This window comes from Macaca mulatta, chromosome 2 (genome assembly GCF_049350105.2).
Source record: "Macaca mulatta isolate MMU2019108-1 chromosome 2, T2T-MMU8v2.0, whole genome shotgun sequence".
NCBI lineage: Eukaryota > Metazoa > Chordata > Mammalia > Primates > Cercopithecidae > Macaca > Macaca mulatta.
The window spans coordinates 82,753,587-82,768,628 of record NC_133407.1 but is presented as its reverse complement, the minus strand read 5'-3'; the positions used below and the strand labels follow the sequence as shown (position 1 = coordinate 82,768,628).

Genomic DNA, 15,042 nt, shown 5'->3' with positions numbered 1-15,042 from the left:
AACAGAATATTTACATATATATATACAGAGAGAGAGAGACTGCTTTATCTTTTTATTTTATTTTATTTTTTTGGAGACAGAGTCTTGCTCTGTCCCCCAGGCTGGAGTGCAGTGGTGCAATCTTGTCTCACTGCAACCTCCGCCTCCCGGGTTCAAGCAATTCCCCTGCCTCAGCCTCCCGAGTAGCTGGGACTACAGGCACATGCCCAGCTAAATTTTTGTATTTTAGTAGAGACGGGGTTTCACTGTGTTGCCCAGGCTTCTCAAACTCCTGAGCTCAGACAATCCGCCCCCCCTTGACCTCCCAAAATGCTGGGATTACAGGTGTGAGTCACCACGCCCAGCCGAGAGACTGCTTTATTGTGAGGATGTAGCCTATATGATATGGAGGCTGAGAAGTCCCATGATCTGCTGTCTGCAAGCTGGAGACCCAGGGAAGCTGTTGGTGTAAATCCCAGTTGGAAGCTGGGTGAAGATGAGATGAAATGTCCCACTTCAACCAGTGCAGAAGAAAAAGAGGGAGAAAATTCCTTCTTCTTCTGCCTTTTGTTTTGTTCAGGCCTCCAGCAGATTAGATGATGCCCGTCCAACTTGGAAAGGGCAATCTACTTCACTGAGTCCAGCAACTAAATGCGAACTGCATCCAGAAACACTTACAGATACACCAGAAAAAATGTTTAACCTAGGCACCCCATGGCCTAGTCAAGTTGACACATAAAAGTAACCATCATCAAACCTTGAGCTGAAAATTACCAAAAATACATGTTTAAACAAGATAAATGCAGGTTAAAGTTTATCCCTGACAAAGTAAGAACATAAAATAAAAACTCATTGTAATAAGATTTAGCTTATACGGTGCTATTAGTACATTTCTCCAGGATGAACTATAGGAGGACTCACTCAACTTGTCACTGTCATGGAGTGGACTAGATGGTTCTGTAAGAAGATACTGCTCTAACACTCATGATCTTGTCAGATGCACAAATTTCCCCTTGTAGTGCATACCCTTACCCCTGTGGTTCTACCTATCCCTATCCTAGAGCCCCACAGGACCACTTTTTACTCACTTCTAGAATATACCACACCAGCTGTGAGCTGCCATTTGTGAATGGAAGCTCATCTGCTGGAAGAGGTATTTTGCATTCTCCACTGCTGCCCACCCTTCACCAAGCAGGTCCCTGTTCTCAATCTTCCTTATTTCCTACAAGCCTCTACTGGGACTCCATGGACCTTCATCCACAGCACCTTCCTGGTATCAGCTGATATCTCTTCAGTGTTGATCCTCCTCACTGAACCAGAACACTAGCTTGTCATCATGAAGGCTCTTATGGTTACAAGTAATGAGTAAAAGAACCCACTTAATACAGAGTAAGCAAAAAAAAAAAAAAAATTAAGTGGGGAGAGGGTAGGTATCAGAAATAGAGGAGTACAGGAAGATTTAGGGTGTTTCATGGAAGGAACCCAAAGGTAAAAGTGAGCTGAGCCTCTTTGAAGGACTGGGACAGACAAGAGCTCAGGCAGCTTCTCATGTGCAGGTCTCTGGCTCTCTTGCTGCCTGTCTCTCCTTACCCTAATCTCTGCTTTCTTCCACTTTCTCCTTTGTTCTTTTCTCTCTTCATAGAGGGGCTTTCTCTCCCTCTGCGTGCTCCTGCTTTCACTTCTCCACTTCCTCCATTGAAAGATATTCACCACATCCCCGTTCAGCTGCCAGCAGAAACTGACCCATGTCTCTAGGGCTTCATATTGAATTCCAGTGGGAATCTGGTCCCTCTTGGCTCGGGCATCCACCCTTGATTCAATCAGCTGTGACCAGGAGTAGGCCCCTAATACAACAGTGCAGCCCAGAGCACCTGGGCTCTGCCACAGGACAGCTAGGTTCAAACCACTTAGAACCCTGTCACTCAGGGCAAGATAACTGATGGAATGTCATATATAAAGTGTTTAGCGCAGTACTTGGCATGTGTTGGTACATGGAACATCTTTGTGCCAATCCCCACAGGAATGGTGAGAGATAAAGATGAGATATTATTGAGGTTCTCTTAATGAGGTTCTTAAGGGTGTTGCACATCTGTCTTTGTGTTTCCAGTGCAGTACTTGGCACACAGAAAGTGTTTAATAAGGTGCTGGTGGAGTGAACAAAAAGGTGATGACTCAGAAGTGGGCGGATTCAGAGCATACTACAGGATTCCTTTAAGCTTCTCACCATCTGAGCCACTTCCCTTTGTTAGCCTCTCTGAGTCTTTCTTTGATAACCAGTGTGTCTGCATCAGTTTTTTGCTTGAGAAAGAGTGCTGCTGATACAAGAGAAGCCAAACATTTCTAAAGAGATGACATGTGGTTTATGCTAAAGAGAAGTTTGAGGAAAATGTTTAAAAGCTTTTCAGTATTTGAACAGAAGTTAAAGGAGAAACTGCCCAGTACACATAAAATAGCACACAATAAGATGTATTAGGACTGAACTTCCTAAATGTCATTTAGAAAAGGAAATGCTCAACTCTGAGAATAGGCACTAATACACGCTACTGATGGCCACTGTGACAAAATGAATCCAGAAAATAACCCTCTCCAGGACAGCCGTAGTCCAGGAGCAGGTTGCCAAGAAACATAGAGGACACTAGGCTTTCCAGTTATCTCTCAAACTTCCTGAAACATCAATTACATGCACCATTACAGGAGCTTGGGAGTCTGTTTCATCTAAACAGGAAAAAAAGAAAAAAAGAAGTGCCTCCTTTCACTTCCAGCCAGAGGCAGGTGCAGAGCTGTAATTGTAAATCCATGACAAGCTCCAGAAATAAAAAGCCAGACTGGTGAGATGGTCAAAGAAACAGCATGAAACCTTGCACATGCCAGCCCCCAAGAGGGTAGGGAATGTGCTTGCTTTGTTCCCAGCTGTTCCATGTTCAGTAGAATGCTTTACATTTAGTAGGAACTAAAAACTTTTGGGTCAATGAATGAATGAAAGAAAAGACAGAGAGGGAAATCATTACTTAATCAGATCTGCTCTAAGAATCCTCAGTGAGCCAGTTGCAGAAAAGTTAAAAAGTGCAACACTAGTCAGGCCTACAATGTGGGCACTGGCTTTTGGAAACCAGAGTTGTCTTTTAATCCTGCCTTTCCTCCCTGGGATTTTTTGGCAGAGACTGCTCTCCAGAGCAATGGCTTCCAAACTTGTTAGGTCATGTAATCCTATCAGTAAAACTATAGAGCATCTCACCTGATACAGTGTATTTATTCACAAATCATACATTTTTTTCTACTGCACTAACATTATGTACATTATAAAATACCTTTGGCCAGGCAAGGTGGTTCACACCTGTAATCCCAGCACTTTGGGAGGCCAAGGCGGGCAGATCACAAGGTCAGGAGTTCAATACCAGCCTGACCAACATGGTGAAACCCCATCTCTACTAAAAATACAAAAATTAGCCAGGCGTGGTGGCACGTGCCTGTAATCCCAGCTACTTAGGAGGCTGAGGCAGGAGAACTGCTTGAACCTGGGATGCCGAGGTTGCAGTGAGCCGAGATCATGCCACTGCACTCCGGCCTCGGTGACAGAGCGAGACTCCATCTCAAAAAAAAAAAAAAAACTTTAAAGGACATTAAAAAGGGTTACTAGAAGTGATGTTTCAAATGCTTTGCTAGTTATGATGACTTTATTTTGTTACTGCCTACATCACAAAGCACCATAGTTCTTTATTGAGACATTAAACATTTATGTAGATAGTAGTTGTAAATCCATATTTTCAAATAGTATTCTAGATCATGTCAATATATTTGGAACTCCTGTCAGATCTGATTAGTTAATCATTGTTTTGACCTTGTGAATGACAAAGAGCCCCGTGAGTTAAGTATGGTCTCTGCACTTTCTTGGAGTACTCCACACACACTGCTTCTTTTCAGCAACATTTTAGGTCATTTCTCTGTTGTGTGGGTTTGTTTCATTATAACCTGGTAATATGATCTGTAAATATAATTAAGTGGCAGGTACATACAGCACAAGCACTACAAAAGAGTTTACAAGTGTGGGCCCTGCTCAGTCCCTCCCTTTTGTAGCGTCTCCCCCTTTACATGGGACCCCATGCCATATGTGACCACTGTCTATACCTCATGCAGGAACGTAAGGCTTCAGGCTCAATTGATAAACCAAATATTGGCAAAGCTTACTTTCTTTTTTGTTTTCTTAAGTAAAATAGAAATTTGAATATCACCTTCTTGCACCCTAGCGGGTCTATTTGGAGCCCCGTATGCCTATGCCGTGTAAGGGCTGATGTCACTCTTTGGCCTTTTTCCCCCCCTCTCTAACTCCTCTCACATGCTGTGCTCCCTCAGACGTCTGGAGAGAAGCGATCTGGCCACAGTGACAGCAATGGCTTTGCTGGCCACATCAACCTCCCTGACCTGGTGCAGCAGAGTCATTCTCCAGCTGGAACCCCAACTGAGGGACTGGGGCGCGTCTCAACCCATTCCCAGGAGATGGACTCTGGGACTGAAGTAGGTGCTGGGCAACAGCTGGCATGACAGTTCTGCTCTCCTTCCTGGGGTTCTAAAACCATGATCTCTTCAAGAATGAGGCTTCGCCAAGCTCCTTGAAACTTGTTTGGTTGGTTTCTACTATAGAGCTGCCTGTGCAGGTACTCAAATGGAGAAATCATGGAAGCAGAACAGTGAAAAGTTCTCAGATATCATCTGAACCAATACTTGTTTCTCCAGATGAGTATACTAGGTTCATAGAGGGTTGAGTGACTTGTCCAAGACACATGGCTGGTTTGTGACAGATCTAAGACCAGAACTGGAAACTTCAGGCTATACAGATTTCAAGGACAACAGTTGAGGTTTATATTTGCATTAATTTAGTCAAACTAAGTATGACTTAAATAAAACAGTTTAAATGATTTGTTTATGAAAAATAAAATTTAATAAATAGATAAGTTCTTAAAGTGTTCATCTTCATAAATTCAAAATTGTGTGAGAATGAAGAAACTAGGTATTACCTTTCCTGTATAGAAACAGTCCCAGGAAAAAGTCTGAATAAACACAATCTGCAGGTAGTGCCCATAGACGCTGATGACTGACACCAGTTGGATGAGTTCACAGTGTGTGGTCATGTTTCATTAATAGTCTTGTCAATCACACGTAAAGTCCTAAATGTGTTTATAAAGCACATGTACTGTTATTTTTGACATTGTCCACACACTAAGTTTTTATGATGCACCCTTTGAATTATAAAGTTATAGTGTAGATGAGCTTTGCATACCCCAAGGAAAAGAACACAGTGGTATATTGCAAAGCACAGCATCTTATTGTAACTTCATGCTGTGTGGGCATTTTCTGCCTGAACACCTCTCTTGGTGCAAAGGAGGACCCCATAAGATTGAACCCTGGTTCAAATTCTGCTGCTACCCCAGCTCTATGTGGAAATGTTACTGCCTGCCCTACCTCTTTCACAGACATCTTCTAAAGATCAAAAGTGAACATGTATGTGAAAGTGATCTATTTGGTAGGGGGAATTCTACCTTGAGGAGGATGAAATGGTTTTGGTTTCATAGGATGGAGAGAAAAATCTTGAATTAAATCAGATTAGATCTTTGTGGTTTTCTCCTTACATGTTTAGAGGTCTTGGATGGTGGTTTTATTTTTAAATAAAACTCTAAAAGTAAAACTAAAGTGAAACAACCTTTAGTTAAAGATATTTATCCAAAAAAGATGTGCTTATTATGTTGAATACAGATGTGTTTGTGATGTGAAAGGACAAGAAGGAATGGACATGACTGACATTGTAGCTTATTCAGCAAAACTCAGATTTAGAATATTGTGACATGAAACCCTGATATTGAGTTTACTGTTCCCTCGTTTACTTCTGACATCATGTTTTCATGGTGCCATTCAAGCCCAAGATTCCTTTTTTAAAGTAAGCCTTCAAGGTACATTGCTCACAAACCTAATATACTCATAAAGTCCCTAAATAATGATGTAAATGTAATTATTATTTTAAGGAAACTATCATGGGAATGAAATATCTTCAATTCCAGCATAAAATCATCCCTGAATTAATGATTTTAAAGCTTTTGGAGCCAACACCAATTCGCTTGCATCGCCAGGCCAGAGTAGAAGAGCTCAAAGCTCTCCTTCCCAAGAGAAAGTCCCTTGGGTTGACTCTGTGTTCAGGATAAAGTGCTGCTGTGGAGGCTTCCTTACTTAGTTTATTGCCAATTGTGTCAGCCTTTCATATTGATCATGTGGTCAATATAGGAGATTGCTTTTACTGAAAGGGAGAGGTAAGCTCTGTCACAACAGTGATCTTACAGACTTTAAGGTACCACATGTGGTCCAAAATGTAATTTTCTCACTGCAATTCTTGCAGTCTGATAATTAACGAAGTCCTACAAATGCACAATGGCTAGTGCATAACCAATACCGGAAGAAGCTAGAGACAGGCATGTACTAACTAGGGCGCTAGAATGTGAACACCTGAATACCCTGAAGAATCTGTGATCATTTTATAGCCCAAGCACAGTATTGTTAGCATTGTTTATTCCTGCAGTATTTATCTGCTCTTCTTAATCTTCTTGTTTATTGATTAGTATGGCATGGGGAGCAGCACCAAAGCCTCATTCACCCCTTTTGTGGACCCCAGAGTATACCAGACATCTCCCACTGATGAAGATGAAGAAGATGAAGAATCATCAGCCGCAGGTAAGCAAGAAGGGCTCAGTGTTTTAAAAACAGCTTTGTCTTCATTTCTGGTATGACCTGATAAGGAAATTAATCCTCAGTTCAGTAGTTAAGCCGATTACTGCTTAGGTCCTGTCTTAAAAGGAAGACTTTTAAAAATTATTATTTCTGTAGGACTCCTAAAACAAATTTATTACTTTCCATTTTTTTTCCCATCTCTTCTATTTCATTTCTGGCAGACCCAGGGGGACATAGGGACCCTAGGAAAAGCTGTTCTTCAGTGATCTCTGAACATAACCAAATGTTTCCCCAAAACAATTTCTGGGTACAATGTTTTACACATATTAGGCACTTAATAAGTACATGGTACATTGTGTTGACTTCTAGGTGTGTGCGTCCCACCACAAAGATCTGGCTGATTTAAAGGAGAATCTTGCTTTCTAATCTTTTTCAAGTAATTGATCATCAAAGTCAGCTTAGGACAGTTTTTCAATTGATAATCTGGAATTTTAAAAAGTAGATCTTTTTTGCCCATATTACAAGAGTGGGGATGGTATATTTAATTTGGGACTTTCTAAACTCTGCAAGTAGTGTTTATAAGCCTATTTTGCCAATGAATAAAAGATTGCTTTGATGAATGAGTTATACTTTATTCTACTAAAACAAAAAAAAAGTGTAAAATAAGGAGAGTTTCAGAGTTTCCTTGCCTTTACTATAATTCAAACCAAACAAGGAGAAATCATAGTGTTTTGAAGCCCCATCTCCACATCTCCATAGGTTATCTTTTAAGATGCCACTGACTTCTCTGATTCTTTTTCTCAAAGCTCTGTTTACTAGCGAACTTCTTAGGCAAGAACAGGCCAAACTCAATGAAGCAAGAAAAATTTCCGTGGTAAACGTAAACCCAACCAACATTCGGCCTCACAGTGACACACCAGAAATCAGAAAATACAAGAAACGATTCAACTCAGAAATACTTTGTGCAGCTCTGTGGGGTACGTTGGTGCTTTTTTTAAAAAAAAAAAAAACCCACTCATTAATGAACTGACCCTCAAACATGAAAAGCCTGTGGATCTTGTCATCAAAAGAACACTGGTTGAATCATGGGTATTAGAGTCCTAACTTGGGACTATCTTGACCTCAGGAGAGACCAAAAGGAGTTTTATATGTTGAAATAGCTGATACCCTACTAGCCAGGATGACGAGATTAGATTCAGAGCAACCTTGTCACACAATAGTGATAGGCTAAAGCCAAGAAGAGAACTAGCTACCACTTAATACAATAAGTGGGCAAGGCAAAGTCTATAATCTGATCAGAGGTGATTTGTGTCTGGCACTTCGTGATATACCCCATGTTCAGTCTCCGTGATCCATACCACATCCTGCAAGGGGAATACAAGCATAAATAATGGCATAAATTTTTATTTCAAGCTGAAAAATCAGCCCAGAGTATTTTGTGAATTATACAAGGTCATAACCCTAGCAATAACAAGATAAAACTTGAAAAGAACAACAACTAATTTAGTGAACCTTCCCTTTTAGTTTAAAGCATCAGTCTGCGTTTCTTGTGAAAAAGATCTGCAGGTTTTAGCGGACCTCGAACTCAGGAGAGGCATGATGAGATTCTATCAAAATCTTGGTTTGTGTTACTATAAACATCTCATACAGATTAAGGAAGGACATGTCCCCTATGTACCCATTGAAAATACTAGGGTTGGATTGGGGAACCATAATTTTAAAAGGCTGAAAGCATTTGAGATGTTAGTGGGGAAGAGTGTGAAGCCTAGGAACCATTTCATGATAGAGGCTCTGTCCTCTGGAGAAGAGACAGAAGAGAACAAGATAGCCACATTTAATACTGAAAGGATTAATGTGTGGACAAAAAAGCAGACATTTGTGTTGATCAGAAGATAGAAGTACAAGAAGTAAGAGAAGTTAGAGAGTTACATGTTCATGAATAAAGTACAGTGCACAATGAGCCTCTCAATGTATGTGTGTTGAGGGGTGGATGATAAATTTCCCTAGCAATAAATTTTTAGGATTACAACTACCCAGACAAAACCACTTACCTGCCTGTACTTCTGTAATAGGGATTACTGCATGGGTGTTGGGCTGCACTAGATTTAGAGACCTGAGAAGTCCCTTAAAGTGAGTATGTCTGTGACTCCCCAGCTATTAACACTTCTCTTGAATGGGTTTATCATTTCCCTAAAAAAGAGCACAAACTTGAGGGCATGGGGCATAAGATAGTTACATTTTGGTTCAAGAAGGAGGAAGGGCCTTTCTTCCAATGGAGTATGGAAATGGAAATTGCACTGTATGTTGAAGGTGGGTAGGCTAGAGATCACTGCATAAGGGTGGGGTGAACCTTGGGGACGAAGAGAAGTAGATTTATAGGGAGATCCAAGAAAGAAGTGGTTTTTCTAGGAAGGGAATAAAGGCAAATTGTGCTAGCTTCACATCTGTGCCTAAGGCTCCTATTGACAAGGATTCTGTGCATTAGGCAGTAAATAATTAGATGTATGAATGCTGCTAACACTTTAAAAAAGAAAACTGTAATTTCATTACCAGAAGTACAATGATTTAATTATTATGTCAGAACTTCTACACTCATTAGTTTATGTTTACCTACTTGCCCATTAGTGTATATTTACAAGTCACAGTTTCTTAGATTTTATAGGGACTCTTGATGCAGAAGATTAAAGTTCGTGAAAAGTCAGTCTTAGGGTGCTTCTTAAATTTACAGGTGTAAACCTTCTGGTGGGGACTGAAAATGGCCTGATGCTTTTGGACCGAAGTGGGCAAGGCAAAGTCTATAATCTGATCAACCGGAGGCGATTTCAGCAGATGGATGTGCTAGAGGGACTGAATGTCCTTGTGACAATTTCAGGTATGTTACTAAGATGATGAGTCCCCCAGGTCCATACAGCAGGAAAGGGGTCCACCTCATTTCTGCAGAAACAGTTAGCTCTGCCCTTCCCAGCTAACAAACAAGACAGTGAAGTATAGCAGTATAGCCAGAGTGAGGTTGCCCACATTTTTTAACACTGGGTATTCTGACCTCCAAAAAAAGGTCTCTCACCTCTGCATTAAATCTGAATTAGGCAGAGACACACCACAAAGGCTATATATTTATAGCTCTTTATCTCTGTCAGGACTCAGCAAGGATCTTCGGATGTTTTTAAGGTTTCTGCACTCCAGTTATCACCACATACAGACAGAATATCAAAATGCAGGCTTCCAAGAGGGACATTTAGTAAGCAGAAATTTCTCTGGTCTCTTCCCTTAAAAATTCGCTTGCTTATAGTCCACTGATGTTTTGGCAGGTGCAGCTGGCACACTGGATGATCAAGTCTACAAAAAGATTTGAGTGTGAGAATCATTACTGCTATGCTCTGTAGCTTTCTGATTCCCAAAAAGAGCCTTAAATAGGAAAAAAAAAAAAAAAAAAAAAGATGGAGACTAAAGTGAAGGCCTTGTAACAAGTTAAAAATGCAACCTAAAAGAGGGCAGTTTTGTTGAAAGTTTTTCTTTTTTCTTTTTGGTGTTTGAAGGAATTTAACAAGTAACACCCGTCACTTCCCCTCCCATTCCATCTAGTATGGAACCAGCTTGCTACTGCACTTTATAACCACCTGGGGAAATGTGAAAATCCAGAGTCAGAATCTCTGGGGTGGGGTTTAGGCATCAGGAGCTTTCAAAGTTTCTGACGTGTTTCCATTGTGCAGCCAAGTTTGAGAACAAGGATTTATGCTCAGCCATTGTTTCATGAAGAGATAACACAGGGATACTGGTTTGAACTTTGAGGAAAGTTCAGCTGTACTTCCATTTTGACAAAATGCTTTTGCTTGTCACTAAACTTCCTCTTTCTTTTACCTTTCCACTGAATGCTCAGTTTCATCTCTTTTTATTCTCCCCAAATAAGGTTAACCAGGTAAATTCCTTTTGTATTACCATTTGAGTTTAATCCCATGTAGTCTTCTGTTCTGGTTCATTGCTTTCCTGATTGCTATACTACTAAATCAAAATTAAAACTGCATATCTGCCAGTCACCTACTAAAAGTGGAAATGCAACCAGAAAATTCACATTCAGGCTTCATTATGTTGTTAGTGGCACATCTTCATTCTTAACAGTATAAGTATTTCCTTTTCTCATGAGGCACAGATAGGGAAAGTAGAAAATGAAAATAGGAGCAAAAGATTCTTGAACTAACATTGGATTCATATTGGCATAGAAAGGAAGAAACACTGGCTCTTGTGTCCATCCTAGCTACTGTGATCAATGTGGATTCTAGGCCTTTGGTTACAAAATTGAATATTGACCACACCATGATTCCCTTAGTTTAGGTGATGAATGCGCTCTCCTGTCAAATGCATGTGCAATGCTTTACTAAGTTCTCTTCTGCTGGTATATATTCATCTATAAAATATAAAACATTTTTTTGGGAGAGGCCAAGGCGGGCAGATCATTTGAGGTCAGGAATTCCAGACCAGCCTGGCCAACATGGTGGAACCCCATCTCTACTAAAAATACAAAAATTAGCTGGGCGTGCTGTGGGGACACCTGTAATCCTAGCTATTTGGGAGGCTGAGGCAGGAGAATCACTTGAACCCGGGAGGCAGAGGTTGCAGTGAGCCGAGATCACGCCACTGGACTCCGGCCCTGGTGACAAATGTGAAACTCTTGTCTCAAAAAAAAATAAATAAAACATTTTTAAAGCCTAAGATAAAGAAAAATAAGTATCCAAAAAACAAAACCCATAGATCTAAATTTATCATTAGTCAGCAAGAGTCATCCCAATGGACATTTTATCTGGTGCAAATAATCTAATGGAGTATATCAAGTTTTGCTACTTGTGTACTCTTCAGTATTGTCTAGATATTTTTTTATCATCCTATGAATTTTTTATTCCAAGATCACTTTACCAAAGGGAACTTTAAGTTTTCAAGTTCACATTCTTTTTTTCCTTTTCTATTTTTGTTCAGTATTCCTTTCAGTGACTTCAGCACCATAAACTTGTCCAGTATAATTTCAGAACCCATATTATCCTCTTGTTTGCTTTTAAAATAACTTTGTTAGTTAAGTGAAACAAAACTACTACCAGTTGTCATCTTTAGTAGAAGAGGCAAATAAGAGGGTCTTCATTAACATCTGTTACTAGGTTATACAGTGAAGGAAAGTCAGGTGCCAAAATGCCCAGTTGTCAATACTTCTTCATGTGATTGATCTAGAATGTTCTGGAACTCTGATCAACCACTGTTGGAAGAGTTAACTCTTACTAAGTTCAGCAGACACTGCTTTGCATTGGGAAGAGAGAATAAGAGCAGCATGCTTAAGTAAGAAACCACCTGAAGATAAAGACATTATAATTTTGTGATGTGTCTAAAATACTTAGAGCTACTTTAACCATAAGTTCTGGCAGAAACACCACTTTAATGACAAAGTGCTGGAGACACTGATTATTAGGCCTTCAAACACACACACACACACACACACACACACACATAAAAATAAAAGGAGGTGGGGAAGGAAAGAGTGAGAGCTATCAGCGATTTGAAATTAAACCTCTATTATTTCAACAGGAAAGAAGAATAAGCTACGAGTTTACTATCTTTCATGGTTAAGAAACAGAATACTACATAATGACCCAGAAGTAGAAAAGAAACAAGGATGGATTACTGTTGGGGACTTGGAAGGCTGTATACATTATAAAGTTGGTAAGTCTCAAGACATGGAATTGTAAGTTTGGTCTGTTTACTCAATCAGACATATTCAGTTAGGTTTCACTTAGTCTTTTCTATCAGATTGATGATGCATGTGTGACCAGCCTCAGATGTTGCTGGAACCTTCAGCATTATTTTTTAAAAGCCAGATTGATGAAATTGAAAGAGTGCATTCAGAATGAAGTCCTAGGCTTCAGTTTGAATATTTATATCTACTTTCTTCCAAAGACTCATTAAAATGACAAGAATAAAAATGCCATAAGGCTATGAGGACAGTGGGACCAAGAGAAGAGAATTTCTCAGTGAATTTGAAAGAGTAGCTGAGTGACTGGAAAAAGACCTAGAATACCAGGAAATTCTGAATTCTGAAGCTGCAGTGAGGAAAATGATCAAAATCAATCCAACAGAACCCGGAGAGGTCCAGGAACTAAGGCCCCAGGGGAATCTGCGGTGGAAGTGGAGGTGTAAGGTGGGACTGAAAATAGAATTGTTAGAAAATTCATGAGCAGCAAGTCTTCTAGAACCCAGTCTCCACCTCTGAGCAGTTAGGCCACTACCTTCTTCTGCTGCAACAGAAGATGAAAGGTTTGCACGGCCAATCTGATGCTGGGAATGCCTGTGTAAATACACACATATACACATCCCTCTAGCCCCTATTTAGCTCCCAAATAGCTATGCCTACACCCCCAAGGAAGAGAATGAAAGAAGTGTCTTGGAGAAAGTAAATGGCCAGAAAGAAAGATGTACAGGTACTAACATTTGAAATGCCATGAAAAAAGCTTGCTGCCTAACTACCCTGAAGTGAAGCCCAGCAGTTGATAAGCCCGTCTATACCAAGGAGTGGAGAAATTCACAAATACGAAGGAAACCTAAACAAACAGAAAGAAAGGACATTAGAAGAAACAGGGATAATGAGGAGTGGAAGAAAATGTAAAAAGAAAGAAAGGAAGGAAGCAAGAAACTATAATAGCTTTACAGAGATTAGAAAACTTCTTTCTATAAAACAAGAAAAGGGCTGTTAAAAAAAAAAAAAAGTAGAGCAAAGTAGGGGGGAGTCATTTAGAGACCAAGAAAAAATTAAACTAAAAGGTATCAGCAGAAATAAAAAATGTAATAAAAGTGTTAGAAGATAAGAAATTCTCCTAAAGAGTAGAATAAAAAGCAAAGCAGAGAAAATATAAGAAATAAAAAGATCAATCCAAGTGGTTCAAAATCTAAGTAATGTGAGTTTTAGAAAATAAGAAATGAAAGGAGAGGAAAGTATTGAAGAAAGAATACAAGAAAGGTATCTAGAACTAAAAGCCTTGAAATCCCATATTAAAAGGATTTCCTGAGTGTCCAGGATACTGAATGAAAGACAGACTCACAAAAAGACATATCAACATGATATTTCAATACCTGGGAAATGAGAAGGTCCTCAAAACTGGCAAAGCTGTCATAATATAAGTAAATAAATAACAAACAGTTTACATACAATAGACCCAGAATAAGAGTGGCCTGGGACATCTCAGCAGCAATATAGAAGCTTAAAAGACAACACAGCAAGGCCTTCCAAATTGCCGATAAAATCATTTCCAACCGGTATTTTATAGCCCTCCTGTGTTAAGAGTTAAGGAGATACATATATGTGTGAGTGTGTATGTATGTATATGTGTATATACATGTACATATACATAGAGAGAGATTATAAGGAATTGTTTCACATGACTATACTATAGAGGCTGAAAAGTCTCAAGATTTTCAGTCAGCAAGCTGATTCAAACCCAAGAGAGCCAAGGGTCTAAGTCCAGTTCAAATCTGAAGGCCTGAGAACCAGAAGAGCTGATGGTGTTCCACTATGAGCACTGGCAGGCTCAAGACCCAAGAAATGCTGATGCTTCAGTCCAAGTCTGAAGGCCAGAGAAGACTGATGTCCTAGCTCAACCAAGCAGGAAGACTCAGCCTTTTTGTTCTAGTCTGGTCTCCAAATGATTGCCTAAGGCTCACCCACATTGGGGAGGGCAGTCTACTTTATGAATTCTACTGATTCAAATGTTATTCTCATCCAGAAATACCCTCACAGACACACCCAAAATAATGTTTGACCAAATATCTGGACACCCTGTGGCCCGGTCAAATTCACATGAAATTAACCATCAGACCATCAAGACATCAGTCAATTTTGAGTGCAAAAGAAAGACATTTTCAGTCATGCAGTTCTCAGAAATTTATATTTCATGCACCGTTTCTCAGGAAGCAAATGGAGGATGTGTTCCACCAAAATAAATAACTAAACCTAGTAGTCCAGGAAGATGAAGAAAATACCCAGAATGATGGTGAAGGGAACCTGGGGTGACAAGTCTGCCACAGGCCTGGAAAGAAATAAGTCCTGGCAGAGTGCGACAATGCAGGGTTCCAGGAAAGATGCCTCCAAGAAAAATAAAATGGTATAAATAGATGACCTACTGCGTTTGACCATGTTGAAGGGCATTTATTAGCAGAAAGTTTACATGTGCTTAGAGACAGATACATAGAAAACAAGGAAGTAAAAAAAAAAAAAAATAAGGGGAAACAAGAAAGGAAATGTAACCATGGTATACTACATACCTCAGTTGTGAATAATAATAATTTTAACACTTAATATTGATTTAACCAAAAATTTAAAAC

The 15,042-nt window shown here is 39.8% G+C and overlaps 1 protein-coding gene across 28 annotated transcripts in view; it reads left to right on the top strand.

Moving 5' to 3' along the window:
- Positions 1 to 15,042, top strand: part of TNIK (TRAF2 and NCK interacting kinase) — a 408,234-nt gene that overhangs the window by 377,799 nt on the left and 15,393 nt on the right. For 19 of the 28 annotated variants that reach the window (XM_077990083.1, XM_077990077.1, XM_077990073.1 and 16 more), the window contains 5 exon segments: positions 4,330 to 4,491; positions 6,582 to 6,693; positions 7,497 to 7,667; positions 9,419 to 9,562; positions 12,256 to 12,390. In XM_077990083.1, the coding sequence (XP_077846209.1) occupies positions 4,330 to 4,491; positions 6,582 to 6,693; positions 7,497 to 7,667; positions 9,419 to 9,562; positions 12,256 to 12,390 (724 nt within the window). 28 annotated transcript variants of the gene reach the window in all.